This window comes from Myotis lucifugus, unplaced genomic scaffold (assembly GCF_000147115.1).
Source record: "Myotis lucifugus unplaced genomic scaffold, Myoluc2.0 scaffold_316, whole genome shotgun sequence".
NCBI lineage: Eukaryota > Metazoa > Chordata > Mammalia > Chiroptera > Vespertilionidae > Myotis > Myotis lucifugus.
Window position 1 is genome coordinate 349,212 of NW_005871364.1, and position 16,887 is coordinate 366,098.

At 57.4% G+C, this 16,887-nt stretch overlaps 1 protein-coding gene across 1 annotated transcript in view; it reads right to left on the reverse strand.

Moving 5' to 3' along the window:
• The window catches only part of ITPK1 (inositol-tetrakisphosphate 1-kinase), a 112,266-nt gene that overhangs the window by 20,181 nt on the left and 75,198 nt on the right, over nt 1–16,887 (reverse strand). The window contains 1 exon segment of the mRNA XM_023764087.1: nt 14,674–14,791. Within this exon segment, the coding sequence (XP_023619855.1) occupies nt 14,674–14,791 (118 nt within the window).

Sequence of the window (16,887 nt, forward strand, 5' to 3'; positions counted from 1 at the left end):
CAAGGTCTTGGGCTCCTGACGAGTGGAACAAGGGGTCCTAAGAGGCCAGTCCTGTCCACCTGCTGGAGTTGCAGAGAGAATCAGGGATGAGAAGAAAGTGATGCCGCGTCTGCAAAACGCCAGGTGAAGGAGCCAGCCCCTCCCTGGGGTGCGGCAAGGGCCTGGTGCTGCCATCTGCTCACACTCCCTCGCAAGGGGAGGGGAGGCTCTGGGTCCAGGTGCCACCACGAGCCAGGCAGCGGCAAGGGGCCCTTTGCCACCCCAGCTCCCAACAAGGGGAGAAGCAGAGACAAGGGCCGGGCAGAGCATGTGGCTCCGATTTCTAGCCAGCAGACGGGAGGGACTCCCAACCCCAGGAGAGCTGGGATGGCGGTGGCAGCAGCCCCAGCCTGGTACTGGGGAGAGTGCGGCTCAGAGGGCAGACTCCTAACTGCACTCAGAGGGCTCTGCGGGAGGAGGCGACATCCCAGAGGGCCTTGCTGGAGGGGGAAGTTTCAATCCATTCAAACCCTCCGCCTGAGCCAGAGCTGCCGCCCATGTGGGAGCCCTCCTTCCAGGCAGAGTGTAGGCCCGTGAAGCAGGGACCACGTTCACAGCCGAATCCCCGACGAAGTTGTGAATGAACTACACCAGGGCTCCCACGTCCTGGCCCAGGGCACCCAGACGCTGCCTCTCAGAGCTGGGCTGGGCCCCGCTTCCCTGGGCCATTCCCTGTTCCCAAGGCCCCACGTATGGCAGGAAACAGCCTCTGCAGGAGGGCGAGGAGGCCCACGTGTCACTGAACGGGATGAGGCAGCAGGACCCAGGTGCTCACTCCATCTCAGAGCTGGGGGAAGACAAGTGCCCTGACTCGCAGGCCTGAGCCTGTGCACGTGCTGGTCGCTGAGGGCCCGGGGACCCAGCCTCTGGTCAGGGGGCCTCCTCTGAGCACCCGCTGCCCGCACACCCAGGAGGCCCCTCCCGCTGGGCTCGCCCAGGCCTCCGCCCCTCATCTCAGTGACGAATGATGGGCCCCCTCGCAGAGACTGGGCCCCGGAGGCTCTGCGGGGACTTGGGCTGCGGAGGTTTGAATCCCCGCCCACCTCCGATCAGCTGCCTCCGTTTCCTTGCTGGAAAGAGGACAACAGTAGCTACTTCATAGGGTTGCCCCCTCCCACTCTGGAAAATGCGCTTTTAAATTATGAAGTAGTTCCTAAACACAGCTCCCCCGGGTCTGGGCAGCTCCGGGGCAGGGGCAGGGGCAGGACAGGCGCTGCGGCCAGACTGTGGCTTCTCCCTGGCTTTTCCCACCCCCCCCGGACGTTCCTGGAGTTTAGGCAAACAATTCCCTTTTTGGCACCCTCACCCCCACCATTTTCCCCCCACAAACCACCAGATTCCTGGTGTGGTGCCCCCCCCCCCCCAAACCTAAGTGACACACGGCTGCTGGATCCTGGCCCTTTCTAAAGCGCCCACCTCTACAATGAGGCTCCAGAACTGCCGCTGGCCGGCTGCGTGACAGCTTTTCCAGGCCTCTGCCACCTGACCCTGCTCACCTTCCTGCTACGGGCTGCACTTATCCCCCCAAATTCGCATGCTGAAGCCCCGAACCCCAGCCCCTCACATTGTGACTGTATTTGGAGGCAGGGCCTTTTAAAGTGGCGATTAAGTTAACACGAGGCTTCAGGGCGGACCCTAATGCAATCTGACTGGGGTCCTTATGAGAGGAGATTAGGACACAGACACACACAGAGGGACAACCGTGAGAAGACGCAGGGAGGGGACAGCCACCTCCCCATCAAGGAGGCCTTTGAAGAAACAAGCTTTGCCTCGACTTTGACCCTGACCTTAACGTCTACTGGTTAAGCCACCAGCCCGTGGAGCTTTGCCGTGGCAGCCCGGTCAGATGAACACGCTGCCCAGCTCCTCTCGGAATGCAGACCCACGGTCACTCCCAGCCACACCCCGGCCATTGGAGTGCTCTCCTCTCCATCCCTCCCTCCATCCCCTGCACACACCTCCGGGGCTCCCCTCCTCATGGCAACAACCCACTCACCCCAGCATCCTAAAGCTCCCGGAAGTTCCTGAGAACAGCTGTCTTATAATAACGCCCACTCCTACCATGGCCCCTGACCAGGCCTCTCCTACCAGCAGTCTCATTTGTCCGAGCACCGTCTTTCTCGCACGCCACACACTGCCCTGTTGGATGGCTCAACTCGTGTACCCTATTAAATTCCCACATTTTGGTTCTGAGTCAGCAACCAGACAGTACCTTCCTTGGGGTCAAGACTGGGCCCTACCCCTGGCCCAGCACTGCTCACAGGAGGCAGGCGTCAGCAAGGACCATCTCTCGGACAAGCGTGCATGTGTGGGGTGAAATGAGAGAGAAATAAAAGTGAGCTGTAAGCCCTGGCAACAGAAGGAGAGGGGAAGCATGGAGTGGGCAGGGCTATCGAGCAAGGGAAAGAAAGGGGGCCTGCAACTCCCCAACCTGCCACTGTGTGGCGCTGTTGACCTGGCACAGTCCTGATAACTGTGGCCACAGACTTGAATGGACAAAGTCGGAGAGCCTGGCCCATCAACCTGCAGGCTCCAGCGTTCATGACTCAGTCCCCGATTGTTCAAAGTCACCTTCCCGCTGCTGTTACACTGTTAGGGGCACGAGCCACATGCTCTTGAATTCTAAACAGGAAAAGACATCCCGTGTATTCCGGGTGACCAAGTTCCAGCCTGACAGAAGCTTTGAAAACAACTCCAATGGCTTTTTGGCTCACAATGATGGCAGCCACCCAGTAATTCAGAATACTCAAGTAGCTGGGAGAGCAGCCACAGGCCAGGGCCAGGAGAGGCAGCCAGGAAGGACCTGGATGACAGGCCCACGGAGGAGAGGAAACGCAGTTGGGCCTGCGACAGCAGAGGGCATCCCCCGTCCTCACCACAATGACCTGCTCCCACTGTCCAGTGTCATGTCCCACCCACGGGCCTGGCCAGGAAGAGCCCCAGCATCCCATCACAGCAACCACATGCGAGGCCCCAAGTCATACACCACCCTCATCTGGTCGCTCCCCTGGGGGGCCACCGATCCTGGGACACCCTCACTGCCCAGGACTCCACCCCTCCCCCACCCACTTCCTCCAGATACGTCAGAATATCTGCTCTTAGTATTGAATCCCCCAGTTACACGTAGACATGGTCCTTTGCTCCGCCCCCACATGTCCCCAAGAACCCACTTCCACATTCTGCGTTCCCTTTACAGTAGGTAACTCGTCTCCCCGTAGCACAAGGGCCCTGCAGGCCAGGTGCTGAATTGGGGGGAAGGGGGAAACTTCGGGCTTTAAAAGGGTGAAAACCATTGGATAACAGGTCGTCTGTATCTTCATGCCCATTCAAAGCCCTAGATGAGAAACACATGAAAAGTTCCAGCCCTTGCAGCCAGCATGGCCTGGGGAGCCTGGCTCATGCAAACCACTTGGAAATTGGCCAGGCCTTTGGGTCAGGCTCAGGAGAAACAGATTCCCCTGCGCCCCCCTTTCTCCCCCCACTCCTCGCCCTTCGCAGCTATGGGCATGCCCCGCTGTGGACTAAGTGCCTGGATTCTGAGCCCAGGTCCACTGCCTCACCCTGGACGACCTGCCTCTCTGTGCCCCAAGGCCCGTCTCTCTAATATGGGGACAACAGGCCCATCCACCCCCTCGGACCGTGGTGCGTCCTGCACGCTGGCGGTGTGTGCGGTTCACTAATGAGCACTAAGCAAGGCTGTGCTGCTATCAGAGCTGCGTCTGCTCCCCTATTCACTGAGGCCCAGTCAACATCCAGGATGTGGAACCTACAACGGGGCCGGCGCTCTCAGGAGCTGGGATTGTCTCGTGTCAGGTTCCCCCCTGTGGGGTAAGGAGAGAGGGTCCTACCTGGTGTCTCAGCACTGAGGCACTCAGACCGAGACCAGCAAGGTGGTCCACGGGGAACTGGGCTCTGACAGGCAGCTTGGGGTAAGCTGGATTTACAGGTGGGGCTGGGGCTGCTCATCCATGCAGGAATCTGAGGCCTAGGAAGTTAAGTTCTTCTTCAAGGTCAAAAGCAGTATGTGGCAGAGCGGGCGTCCCGGGCAGGCAGCCTGCGCCACAGCCATGCCCTTCCCCATGCCCTCCTAGTCCCCTGGAGACTCTGGGCCTGGAAGGGGTTGGGGAAGGCTCCGTTCCTGACTCAGAGCCCAGGACACAGGCCATCGAGCTGGCTGTGTGTCCCCAGCACTGGTGGCCAGACCCTTGGGGCTGCCGAGGTCTGTGTGACCTTGAGAAAGTGCCTTCACCTCTCGGTGCCTTAGTTTCCTGGTCTGTAAAACAGGGAGAAGAGCAGTCCTGCCAGTAAGGATCCAATGAGTTAATATACAAAACACAACAGGAACCGGCACGGAGCAGGTACCCTCCATCACCATCGTCACTGGTGTCATTACTTGAGGGTCCACTATTTTTAAAAGTCCAGGATCCCGTAGAGAGCCTAGCTGCTCTGCATGGAGGCAGAGCAGAGTGCTTTTCCCTGCCCAGAGACAACACTCTTCACATCAAGCTTTGGAGGGAGAGCGAGCTGCTCGTCCATCCATCTGCTGGGGCAGAACCCAGACTCAACGCAGACCAGCAGCAACCGTGCAGGCGCCCGGGGCCTCCCTCACTCACCGGCAGAGGGCATGACTCTGAGGAGCACCCTGTGCTTAGAATTTGAAGTTGGATCTGGGCTGCTGGTCGCCAGCAGGGCCAAAGACCGGAGCTGGCAGTGAGGGGTGAGCAAAAACGACAGGGACAAGCCGGCCTGACAGTGTGAGTGGCCCGGGTCAGAGCTCTGAGGCACAGGGTGAGCACTCCACAGCAGTCTCCTCCAAAAGCTCAAGAGGAGGAGTAGGGAGAGAGGAGGGGCCGGGGGGGTAGGGGCTCTAGACGCCCAATGTGGCAGCGGGGTGGTGAGAGGGCCTGGCCCCAGCCCAGGGCTCTCTCAGAGGGTACCATTCCGTTCCTGCTGGTAACCTGCTCTCTTACCTGCCTGGCAGTGGCCTCTTGAACCTGCCCCAGGAACTTCCTCCCTTCACACCTCCACTACTGAAACGGAATCCTTGCTGCTGAAGCCGGGAGTCTGGCCGGGGCTGGAGGCTTAACGCTGGTAGACTCCAAGCCCCGCCCTGGCCTCCCTCGGTACCCATGGAGGCATCCGCTCACCCGAGCCCACAGCACTGCCCGGCTCTGCCATCTGGCTTATGCGCACCACGGCTGTGGCTTGTACTGTTTCCTTCTCCTCTCCTCACCCTTTGCCCACCCTAAACACAATGCCTGTCACCAATGCCTGACAATGCCACCCCTCCAGTATCTCGGGGCTGTCCCCTCTACTCCTGCCCACTGCCACCTGCTCACCCCCACCAGGCCCTTAGCATCTCTCCCCCAGCTCTGCAGCAGCCTTCTGCCTCCAACCACAGGCTACGTCCAAACTGCATCGGAGGGCCGTGGGACTCGGCGGGTGACCCCTCAAGCGGCACAGACAGCCCGTTTCTCCTGACCACCCAGCTCGCTCTCTGGAATGGCAGCCCCCCTTTCTCCTGCCAGGCCCACAGTTTAGAACCATTTCGAACATCACTCCTCAGCAGCTTGTTGCCACAGATGGCCAGGGACCCCACCTGCCACAGGTCAGCCCCTCGTGCGTCTGCTTCTTCTGTATCTGATTCTTGAAAACACCCGTCCTCTGTTTGCACACTGATTGAACACCTACTATGTTCCAGGCCCTGCTCTGGGGATTCAAGGTCCCCAAAGACACACTGTCCTTAAGGCCTTCGGTTGGGTAGGAAGAGAGAAGTGAGAGAACATAAAACACAGTAGGACTGCTGCTGTGACCGAGGCAGCAGGGGTCTATGGGAACTGAGAGGGAGGGCACTGAGGCCCACACAGGGAAGGAAGTATGCAGCAAGGAGGGCGACCTGGAGGAGGTCGCCTGAGCCAGAGAGGAAACCAAGGACAAAGATCAAGGGCCAAGAGGGGGCTGCTGAGAAGGCCAGCATGGCTGCAGTGATGGGAGTGAGGGCCGATGTGGCAAGCGATGTCACCCGGGGAGGGGGTGGGCAGGGGCCACATGCACTGGCCACAGAGAGAGAGAGACTTCATGTCCATTAAATTCAACTTAACTTAGAAGTGTGCGAGGAAAAACTCTTCTGTGTGCTCAGGTGACGGGCAGAACCCTAAAATGGCCCCCAGACTCTGTCCCCTGCTGTGCGCGCCCCGTCATCACCCGCCTGACATTTCCCGGTCGGACATCGCCCTGGTCAGGGGCTGAGCAGTTTTCCTCCCGCCTGACAGGCCAGTGACCGATTTCATCTCGAGGGGACAGTGCTGCAGCAGAGGCCAGACACGGCCCAGGTGGAGGCAGAGACTCCTGAGCCCGCTCCAGCCTGTGGAACGGCTGCTGGAAACTCGGATTAACTCCGTGGCAGCTGCTCCCCGGGATTTATGGCCCCTTCCGGGCCCAGGCAGACACTGGCTGGCCCCACTCAGCTCCGACTCCCACACACAGCAGCCTTTTTTTTCAAGGCATTTTTAAAATAGTATTTGAAGTGCTCCCTCTGGCAGCACATATTTTAAAAGCAGAGCAGAAAACGTGAACCTGGCCACAGCGCAAAGAGGAAGCGTCCATCAACGAAATGGTCCATATTCTGAAACCATGAGACAATTTCTTTAATCCAAAAGGGGCTCTAACCAATCAATGAGAAAAACACCACAGCCCTAACCGGTTTGGCTCAGTGGATAGAGCGTCGGCCTGCGGACTGAAAGGTCCCGGGTTCAATTCCGGTCAAGGGCATGTACCTTGGTTGCGGGCACATCCCCAGTGGGAGGTGTGCAGGAGGTCAATAAAATATATTTAAAAAAAAAAAGAAAAACACCACAAACCCAATAGAAAAATGGGCAAACGAGATGAAAAGACTCACGCAGAGAAATGCAAACGGCTAATAATAAACGTGAGGAGATGCTCAATGTTGCCAACAGAAAAAGCAGTGCGAGGTGAGATGGGCATCGCTCGCTGGCAGGCAGGCGCAATTAGGAGTAAAGTCTGTTTAAACTTTCTGAAGAGCCATCGGGCAAGATGTGCCAACCTGGGAAATGTTTATGGTCATCTCTGACGGAAAAATTCCACTTCTAGGGATTAATTCTAGAAGTAGGCAAAGATCTATGTTTACTGCAGTTTATTTTCTTAAAAACCCAAATCAAGCTGGAATGACCCAACAAGCCCGATATAGCCAAGTGAGTTACGACGCGTTCACCCACGTGCTGAACTATGCTGCCGGCAAGGACGACGGGGCAGACCTGACCTCCATCATCTTTACGGGCTGACGTGGGAAGAAGCCAAGATATCTATTAAGTGAGAAGAAAACAGGTTTTATGAGAACATATGTAACATGACACTGTCCCTATTTTTTTAAAAGCACAAATGTATTTATTGTGCAGGAGAAGGGTCTAGAAAGCTGGATTCCACACCGTTAGAATGCATCTGGGAAGCGGGGCTGAGGTTGAAGAGGCTGGAGTTCCAGGGCACAGGGCCCGGCCCGCTGACAGGGACTCCAGGTCGATCTGTGCCTGTGCGGCTGGGGGTGAGCGCCCTCGGGGGCCTGCGGACCGGACTCCCGTGTGCGCTGGGTGGGCTGGGCTCTATTCCACTGATTCTAAGACACATTTTCTTTCACTGCCCATCACTGAAGTTGAAATGTTTCATTGTCGATGGCGGTCACAATGTAGTCAGCAGTTTTCCCCAGGGCAGGGCTGGACTCAGACCCATAAGCCTCCTGATGTGGAGGAGGTGCCTCCCTGGGCTGGGCCCACAGCCGGTGCGCAACCTGCCCTGGTGTGGGGTGGTTTACCGCGGGGCCCACAGCACGACCCTCCTCTGCAGGCCTCCACCTTCACCTGATGGGGGTCTCTGCCTGGGTGGCTGGTGGCGGCCAGAGTGAAGACGAGGACAGTTTCCCTCTGGGAGAGGAACCAGGAGCCAAGTGCCCACCCAAAGGCCCACCTCCCCATCAGCTTAGGGGACCCATGCCACGTCCATGACCGCCTGCTCCAGGAGCTTGGCCTGGCCTGGTGCCCTGTTCTCCTCACACCAGACCCCTTGATGGGGGGCAGCGTCTTCTCAGCTTTGCCAGGCATCACAGGGGCCAATCCTCAGAAACCCACTTGAGGTGTGAAGACTTTTCCTAGTGGGCTGATCCAAAACGCCAGCCCCCTGCACAAAACCAGAGCTAGAAGCCGGCCCTGACTCAGGAACAGTCCGTGGGGGCATACCCCCCTCCTCTTGGTCCTCCTCAGCTCCAGCCCCCCACTACCCACTGTGGGGAGCCCATATAGGATTAAGCCTCGGACTGACCTGTTGGCAAAGTCACAAACAAGTCCCAGCTTAGAGGGCACAGTCCTCTTAGCATATTTAGGCTTGACCTTATGAGGCTCCCTAGATCTTATCTGGGTAGCTAATGGGCAGTGGGAGGTGCAGCAAATGCTGCCAAAACAAGTGAAACTCACAAGAACAGTGTAACTATGGCCAAAATAAGTGAAACTCACAAGAACAGTGTAAACAAGTGAAACTCACAAGAACAGTGTAACTATGGTAACCACTACCTTGTTTACCTCTGACTATAAAATAAAGGCTCAGCTTGCCTCAGGATCTTTCTCTGTGGCCTCAGCCAGGCACAGGAAGATCCACGGAGACTAAAGAGAGCGAAAGAGTTCTGAAGGCTATCTCTGTGTAAAACATTCTTCGCCGACTCCGTCCACACCTTTGGGAACCCCTGGACCCCCGGGGCTGGACCCCGGCAACTCACCACAGCTTCTGCCACATTTCCCACCCAAACCAGGCTCCCAAAGGACCAAGGAGAGGGAGCTGACAGCATCTAACTCTGAGCCACACTGCTGCAGGGACTGGAACCAGCCCTTCCGCACACCTCCCCACAGTGGTGCCGACAACCTTGCAGACGAGCAAACAGCTCAGACGGCAGCCACTGCCCAGCACACAAGGGGGGCTGCGATGTGAGCCAGGCCTGTAAGCACCAAAGCCCTGCTCTTTCCCACTCCACGTGTGCTGCTGCTCTCAAGAACCAGGCAGGATTCTGTTCCCTCCGTAACACACAGGGCAGAGCTGCTGGTGGCCACCAAGGACCTTCTCTCGTCAGTGCCATTGCCTGGACACCAGAGGGCGCCCGGGAGCCGTGCCAGCTGCCAGTGTGGAAGGCCCCACAGGCTCTGGGGAATCACTGGCTCTCAGGCAGAAGAGCCCCCAACTGTATCTACTATATCCATGGCCTTGGTCGCTCCCCTCCTCTCCCCCGCCAGGCTCATGGAGGAAGCAGTACACGCGAGGACTGGGAGTCCCATTCAGGAACTCTGGCTAAGAGCACAGCCAGAGGTGTGAGTTTGAATCCCAGCTCTGCCCCCAAGTAGCTCTGTGGCCTCAACCAACATAAGCTCTCGCACTCCAGTGTCCTCACCACTATGGGGTGACAGAGGTGCCTTTCTCATAGGTCATCGTGAGAATGAAGTTAGCTGACACACGTAAGGTGATTCTCGCCGTGCCCGCCTGTTCGCTGACCACACAGGCTCAGAGAAAAGGTGACCTGCACAGGCCACACACGCAGAGGACATGGGGGACCTGCGCTCAGGCCTCGACTCCAAGCCCCCTCCCCACCCAGAGCACCTTGCAGCTCGCCACGGGTGGGCAGGACAGCCAGCCCCCACCTCCGAGTGAAAGGCCCTCAACTCCACACACCCAGTGGCAGATGCTGTGTGGGAATTATTTCTCCTGGGCTGTGAGGAATGTTGTTTTCTCTCACTTGGTGTCTGGGTCACTCCATTTCAATCCCACCCTGATTAAATTCCCATAAAACCACAGGCAGTGTCGCTCAGGCTGCGGTGTGCACAGCCCTCCCCAGAGAGGCCCGTGTCCAACGGCCATCTGTCACCCAGAGCACACGTGTGGGAGGCTCGGGAAAAGGAGACCAGGAAAGCGACCCTTCGCCTGCAGCTGCCATCAGCTTGAAGGGCCTCTGGAGCCCTTTGCCCTGTGGTCTGAGGCAGGTCCCCAGCGGCTGCGCCAGGACCAAGGCGACAAGCTTGTATCATCCAATCACAGCCCAGGTGCTTTCTCACCAGTAGGATCAGGAGCTGGCGACTGCCTGGCCCAGAATCGCTGGGCACGGGGTGGCAGAGCCCATCTCAAAGTCCCAGGCCTATAAGGCAGAGCGGGTGTCATTGAGAAAGAAGACCCGTGAAGGTGTGCACGGGAGGAACGTGCCCTCCTCTCCGCCCGCCCCAGGCAGTTTAATTTCTGGGAGGCTCCCGCCCTTGGTTTGAATTGGATCCAGATTCAGCGCCATCTGTGCCTCTGGCTAAGGGGTGGGTGCAGCCCCACCCAGAAGCAGGGGCTACAAGGGAAACCCATGGCCCAGGCGCTCTGGGGTGCGTCACTCTGCACCTACTGACCTCTTTGGAGAAGGACTTACTGCTGAGGTCCCAGGCTGGGGCCACGCCCCCGGCCAGCAGCGGGGAAAATGGTCATTCCAGGTCACTCAACCCCAGGCAGGAATCCATGTTAATGTTTTAGCGTTTTAGCTGGGCACATCGCTGCCCCGAATAAAGACCACATTTCCCCACTGTCTAGCAGCTCAGGGGTGACTTGCATTCTGGCCAGCGGTGTGTGAACCAAGCATGGTGTCGTAACTTCCAGACCTAAAGGTAGCCAGGGCTGCTTCCCTGTTCCTAGCCCCCCTCCTCTCCACCCCTACGTCTAAATCCTGTGATGGCTGAGTTTAGGCACCACCTTGGACCAGGAGGGCCACACCACCATGCGCTGGAAGCCTCAGTCTCTGCTGTCCCACACAGAACCACCGGGCGACCTTCCTCTAGGCTCGTACATGAGACCAAAGGGGGGGGGCGGGGGGGGGTAGTCTGAACCAGGTCTGACTTAGAAAAAGGACCCTGCTTCCCCTCCAGACTCAGAATGAGAAGAGCTCAGGGAACGTAAAATGAGACGGCACCGACCACCCGAGGCTGTGCAGGTCCTGACAGGTGCGGCTGGAGCTCCGGGCAGCGGGCCTCACCTGCCCCACAGCCGATGCTCTGCATGGAGGGAGCGGGCTGCTGAGCGTGGACCCCTGTGCCCACAGCCCACCCCACTGCAGAGCCTCCCGCCTGCCAGGCTTCTCTGCAGCTGCCCAAGCTCCCGAAGACAGGAGAGCAGCTTCCCCACGGGGCTGAAGTCTCCATGAAGCCCCTGCTTCCAACACAAAAGCAGTGTCGCAGGGATTGCTAGAACTGTCTGAGGGATTTAAAAGGGTAATTATAGCTGTTTACAGCACGCCTAAAGGCTGTGTCCCTCCTGGAATCTCAGCAGTGGGGGGAGGAGCAGGAGCGCCAGGGTGCGCTTCCCAGAGAAGGTTCTCATCTGCAGAGGAGCTGGCCTCTGGGGGGAGGAGGAGCCAGCAGCCCTCCCCATGAACAGCTCCAGGAGGGATGGGGGGGATGAGGGGGGGGACGGGGGCAGGAAAAGGCTCTATAGGAAGTCTCGGCCTCGCTGCCCTCCTGGAATAATACCAGCCGGGCTTGGCATGCCCGATAAGGAAAACGCAGGGTGCAGCAGTCACGGCCCACCCACCCACACAGTTCCTGCTGGCCTCAGACCAAGGCCGTATTTAGGGTTCCTCCACCAGTTCTTGCTAGGCCTGGAGGGGGGTGCCCCTAGCAGGCAGCTCCTGAGCTAAGGACGCCCAGGTTTGAGGTTTCCTGGACCTAGCAGAGTGGGGTCTGATTCCCCACTGGGAGCTGGTCACCAGGCCCCCTGGGCCTGTGGCTGGGTGAATGTCCCCCTCACAACAGGACACAGGTAATGGCCATTAGAACCTGTCTCCAGGCCATGTCTGCACCGATCTGTCTAAAATGTATTCTGGCCTTGGCAGGTGTGGCACAGTTGGTTGGAACATCGTCTTGTACACCAAAAGGTGGCGGGTTCCATCCCCAGTTGGGATGTGTACAGGAGGAAGCTGATCAATGTTTCTCTCTCACATTGACGTTTCCCTCTCTCTCTCCACCTCTCTCTTAAAAAAAAAAAAAATCAATAAACATATCCTCAGGTGAGAATAATTTTTTTAATTAAAAGAAAAGAATGTCTTCTCACTCACCAGCTCACATGCCTTCAATGACTGTGCACAAATGAAGTCCCCCCCCCCCCCCGCACCCACTGCATGAGGTACTCCTAGCCTCCACTCTGACCCGATGGTCTGCAAGTCCCTCACCAGCACCCCACATTTCAGCTCTCTCCCCACTTTGCTCACTTCACATCCCTGCCTGGGAGGCCCAGGCTGTCACTCCCTCTGCACCTCCCACCAGGGCGGCCCTGCATCATGTGCACCCTGCGGTCCAGCCCCTACCCCCCCAATCCCCACTAGTCCCTGCTCCCGTCTGGACATGCTCATACTCCAAGCCAAGGCTCACCTTTGACCCTCAGCCCCGATGTCTTCAAGATCCAATCCAGATGCTTTACCCCCTTCCATCATAAGGGAGCAGCAACAGCAGCTGCCATTCCCGTGGCCCCAATGGGCTGGCACCCATGCTACCTGCTGTCAGACATCATCCCAGTTACCCCCACCCGGGAGCCCATGGATAAACCACTTGTTACCTACATCTTACAGAAAGCCAGCAGGGACCTGGCCCAGACCGCACAGCAGCAAAGTGCAGATTTGGGCCAGTGTGGCTCAGTGGTTGAGCGTCGACCTATGAGCCAGGAGGTCACGGTTTGATTCTGTCAGGGCACATGCCTGGGTTGCGGGCTCCATCCCCAGTGTGGGGCATGCAGGAGGCAGCCGATCAATGATTCTCTCTCATCACTGATGTTTCTATCTCTGCCCCCCTCTCCTTCCTCTCTGAAATTAATTTAAAATATATATATATATATTTTTTTTAAAAAAGCCCAGATTCGGATACAATCTATCTGTCCCCTCCAAAAGCGGGGAATGCCTCTTTTGCTCTGAGAAAGCCTCCTTTGAGGCGCCTCCCTAATTCCACCAGAACCAGAACCAGCACTCTTCTGATGGGCTTGTTGAGGACACGAGCCATGGCTGCCAACCTGCCTCTCCTCCCACTCACCGGGACTTCTCACCTATTCATACAATCTCCTGTCCCTCCACACACAGTCCATGTCCAACACACACACCTGGGAAGGGACGGATTTTCTTTCCAGAACCAACATTCACCCAAGCGTCACTCTAGATCTTCCTTCCCCCCCGGGGGACTCTGGTTGGACCCAGGAAAGGAACACGAGAGGAGGGAAGTTGACATCGTCACTGACCACTCCAGACCCAAGGAGGAAAGGGCGCTGGTGTGCCCACTTGCCCCCACTCCCTGGAAGTCGGGTCCACGATCTACCCACCTAATCTAGCCAGGCACCCAGGGAGTCAGGCCTCGAGACCCCCTACAGGATGACCAGGTCCAGCACCCAGCTCTCTCACAGGGCAAGTTCCTTAAGGATTCAAGAACTCACCAACTCCCCTAGCCAGGGTCATGGCTGCACCTATGCCAGGTGCTTGCTAGATGCAGGGCCTCTGGCCATGGGCATGACAGTCAAGCTCGGGGGTTAGGAGCTAGGGAGCCTGGGTAGAGACCTGGCTATGATGCCATTGACGGGCTGTGACACCAGTATGTCTGCTGACCTCTCCGAGCCTTCGCATCATCTATAAAATTAGGGCGGAGACCTCCTTCGTGAGCACACGAGGAGAAAGTATAAGGAGAAGGCTAACCCAGGACCAGGCACCTGGCACACCCAATAAATGCTGCTCTCCATTCCCCTCATGGTCCTGTGGGCCAAACTGCCCACCGGTCCCACCAGCACACAAAACGCCTGAGGCAGGTCACCCAGGTCAGGGTTCCAGGCCGTGTGCGCAGACCACACGCATGGTCTGAACGGCAGAGCAGGGGCTGCCTCTCCAGCCTGGGATGCATCCCTACAACGCCCGAGGCGCAGGCAAAGCACGTCTCCTTCCAATGACACAAGAGCTCTCGCAGGGAAGGCCTCGCCAGGCAGACAACCAGGGGGTGACTGTTAACAAGACTCTTTCCAAAAGGCATAAACAAACACCTTGGAAAGGAGTCCGACTCCTCGGAGCTGCCCTGCCCGGGAGGTGGGGGTGGGGGGTCCCCAGGGACAGGAGGCCACATCTGGCAGCCGAAGCTCCTGCGGCGAAGAGGGAGGCTCCTGCCCCGAGAACACGGCGTGCCCCGCGAAGTCTAGCCGCCACGTTACACAGCTCCGTGTGTTTGATTAAAGGCCCTTTAATTTCTGTTTGTCTCCTTCACCCAGTTACATAACTGCACTCGCCCGCCCGCCCTGAGCTCTTCCACACACACGCCTGCTCTCTAACCGCTGTGTTATGGGGACACTTCATGGCCACTCCGTGGCTTTAAGACAACAGAGCCAAGCATGTTGAAGTGGTTGGAGCCGCTCTCCAAGGAGCACTCTGGGCGTTTACTCCCCAACTCTGCTGGTCAGAGAGGGAGGACGGGCCTCCCCACAATGTGCGGCCCCTGGAACTCAACTGCTTCCGCCCCGAGTGCTCACACAGACCAGAGCCCTCCCGCCCCGGCAGTGACCACAGCGGGGGCCGCCACGGTGCAGAGCCGCCTGCGGCCATACCTTTCATGTAGGCCTCAATCTTCCGGATGAGCTCGTAGGACTTGGAGCGGTCGAGCAGCGTCCTGATGGCAGGAAGGGGGTCCAGGACTATGGTCTCAGGGTGGGCGTCGATGTATTCCTGAAAGGAAAGCACACCCCTTCCGGTGAGGAGAGGCCCGTGCTGAACGGTGGATAACAAGCAAGACTTCACCCCACACGCCCCTACCTCATCCCCCCGTCTTCTCACTCCCCCACCAGCCCTCAGTCCCCTCTGGGGCCTCCACCCACTGGGCCCCAAGATCCCAGGGCTTTGGTGAGACAAATCAGGGCATTCTGCCCCTGGAGTCACTGGCTCATGGGAGGTTATGTGACCCGAGTTGGTCCAATCAGAGGCAGGCTCAGAGCTCCTGCTGAGAATTCTGGGGAAAGAGCGCTCTCCTCACTGAGAAGAGGAAGCGCAGAAACGGGGTAGCTGGGAGCAGTTCCCACGGGATCTGGAGGAGAGGCCTGACAGAGCCTAAACTCAAGATGGAACCCAAATTGAGAAAACAGCCAAGAAAGGTAGAGCAGTGCTGAGACCCTGAAACCAGTGCTGCTCCCCGAGCAACTGCACACGTGGCTGCACAGAGAGGCCCAGCACCCACACCGATGAGGACGCTAAGGCAGGGCCAGTGGCAGTGAGATGCCAAGACTCATTAGAGGGACTGTGGGGAGGCCTGGCAGAGACACTGGCCACGGGAGACCAGCTGGCCCTCGGGTGCTCACTCCAACAAGCGCTGCTCTAATCCCCACTAGCTTCACAGCAGACGATGGGAATGCAAAAGGAACAGAACTGGTGTTTTTTGTTTGTTTTTTTAAATATATTTTATTGACTTTTTACAGAGAGAATGGGAGAGGGATAGAGAGTTAGAAACATCGATGAGAGAGAAACATCAATCAGCTGCCTCCTGCACACCCCCTACTGGGGATGTGCCCGAAACCAAGGTACATGCCGCTGACCGGAATCGAACCTGGGACCTTTCAGTCTGCAGGCCAACGCTCTATCCACTGAGCCAAACCAGTCAGGGCCAGAACTGGTTTTTAAGGAAGTCGCAATCTTCCTGGGGAACGAATACGAGTGCGCACGTGGAACCAGAAACTATTATCTGTAACAATTCAACAGGACAGAGCAGAATGTTTCTAGGAAAAGAACCCAGGGATTCTGGCCCTGCCACCATCACCTCTGTGACTGCTGGGGCCCCAATCCCCATGCAGGGTGAGGGCAAGCTTGTCAGGCCAACACAGCAATGAGACTATCCCTGTGGCTCTGACACCGACAGCTCTAAGGACAAAGCTGCCGAATGCTGGGGTCACCAGAGGAGCTCTGTGAGAAGATGGGGTAAGGCAGGCCACTCAGCAGCTGCTGCTACTGTGGGTTGACATGTGTCCCCACCCCTACCCCCAACAGATCCGTCCAAGTCCTAAACCCCGGTCCTTGTGAGAGTGACCTTATTTGGGAACAGTGTCTTCAGATATGTAATCAAGTGAAGATGAGTTCATACTGAACTAGGAGGGGTCCTAATCCACTGACGGGTGTCTTTCAGACGAGGAAAATTTGGACACAGAGACACATGGGAAGAAGGCCGTGTGCAGACAGCAATGGAAGTCATGCAGCTACAAGAAGGGGCAAGGACCACTGGCCCCACAGAAGCTGGAAGGGAGGCTCGGAGCAGATGCTCTCCGAGTGCCCCCGAAGGAACCCACCCTGCAGACACCTTGATTTTAGACTTCTAGCCGCCTTCACGGTGTGAGCTTACATTTCTACTATTTTAAGGCACTCGGTAATAGCCACCCCAAGGAACGAGTATATAAGCTTAATTCACCCGCCTCCCGCCCAGTCTACTAGAGCAGCCTGGGAGGTCAGCAAAGGCCAGGGAAAAAGCCGTCCTGCTTCTTTTCTAGTAACCTTATCAGCAAAAATAAAGCTCCCTTTGGAATTATCCTTGTTTTCAGTGAGCCTATTTTGGTTCCTAGCAATCATTTTTAAGAGCTCTCAAACACAAAAGCCAGAGATTCATATCTACTTCTCTGAAATCGGCTCCCCACTGAGTTTCATGCCAGAGGGTCTGGTTAGGGGCTCATTTGTGTCCTTTTCTCTGAATGTTTAAAACAATGTCTCTGTCCCTAACAGGCAGCAGTGCACACACATGGGAGGCCTGCTTCCCACCCCCACACCCCTGAACTCCATGGGTGGGG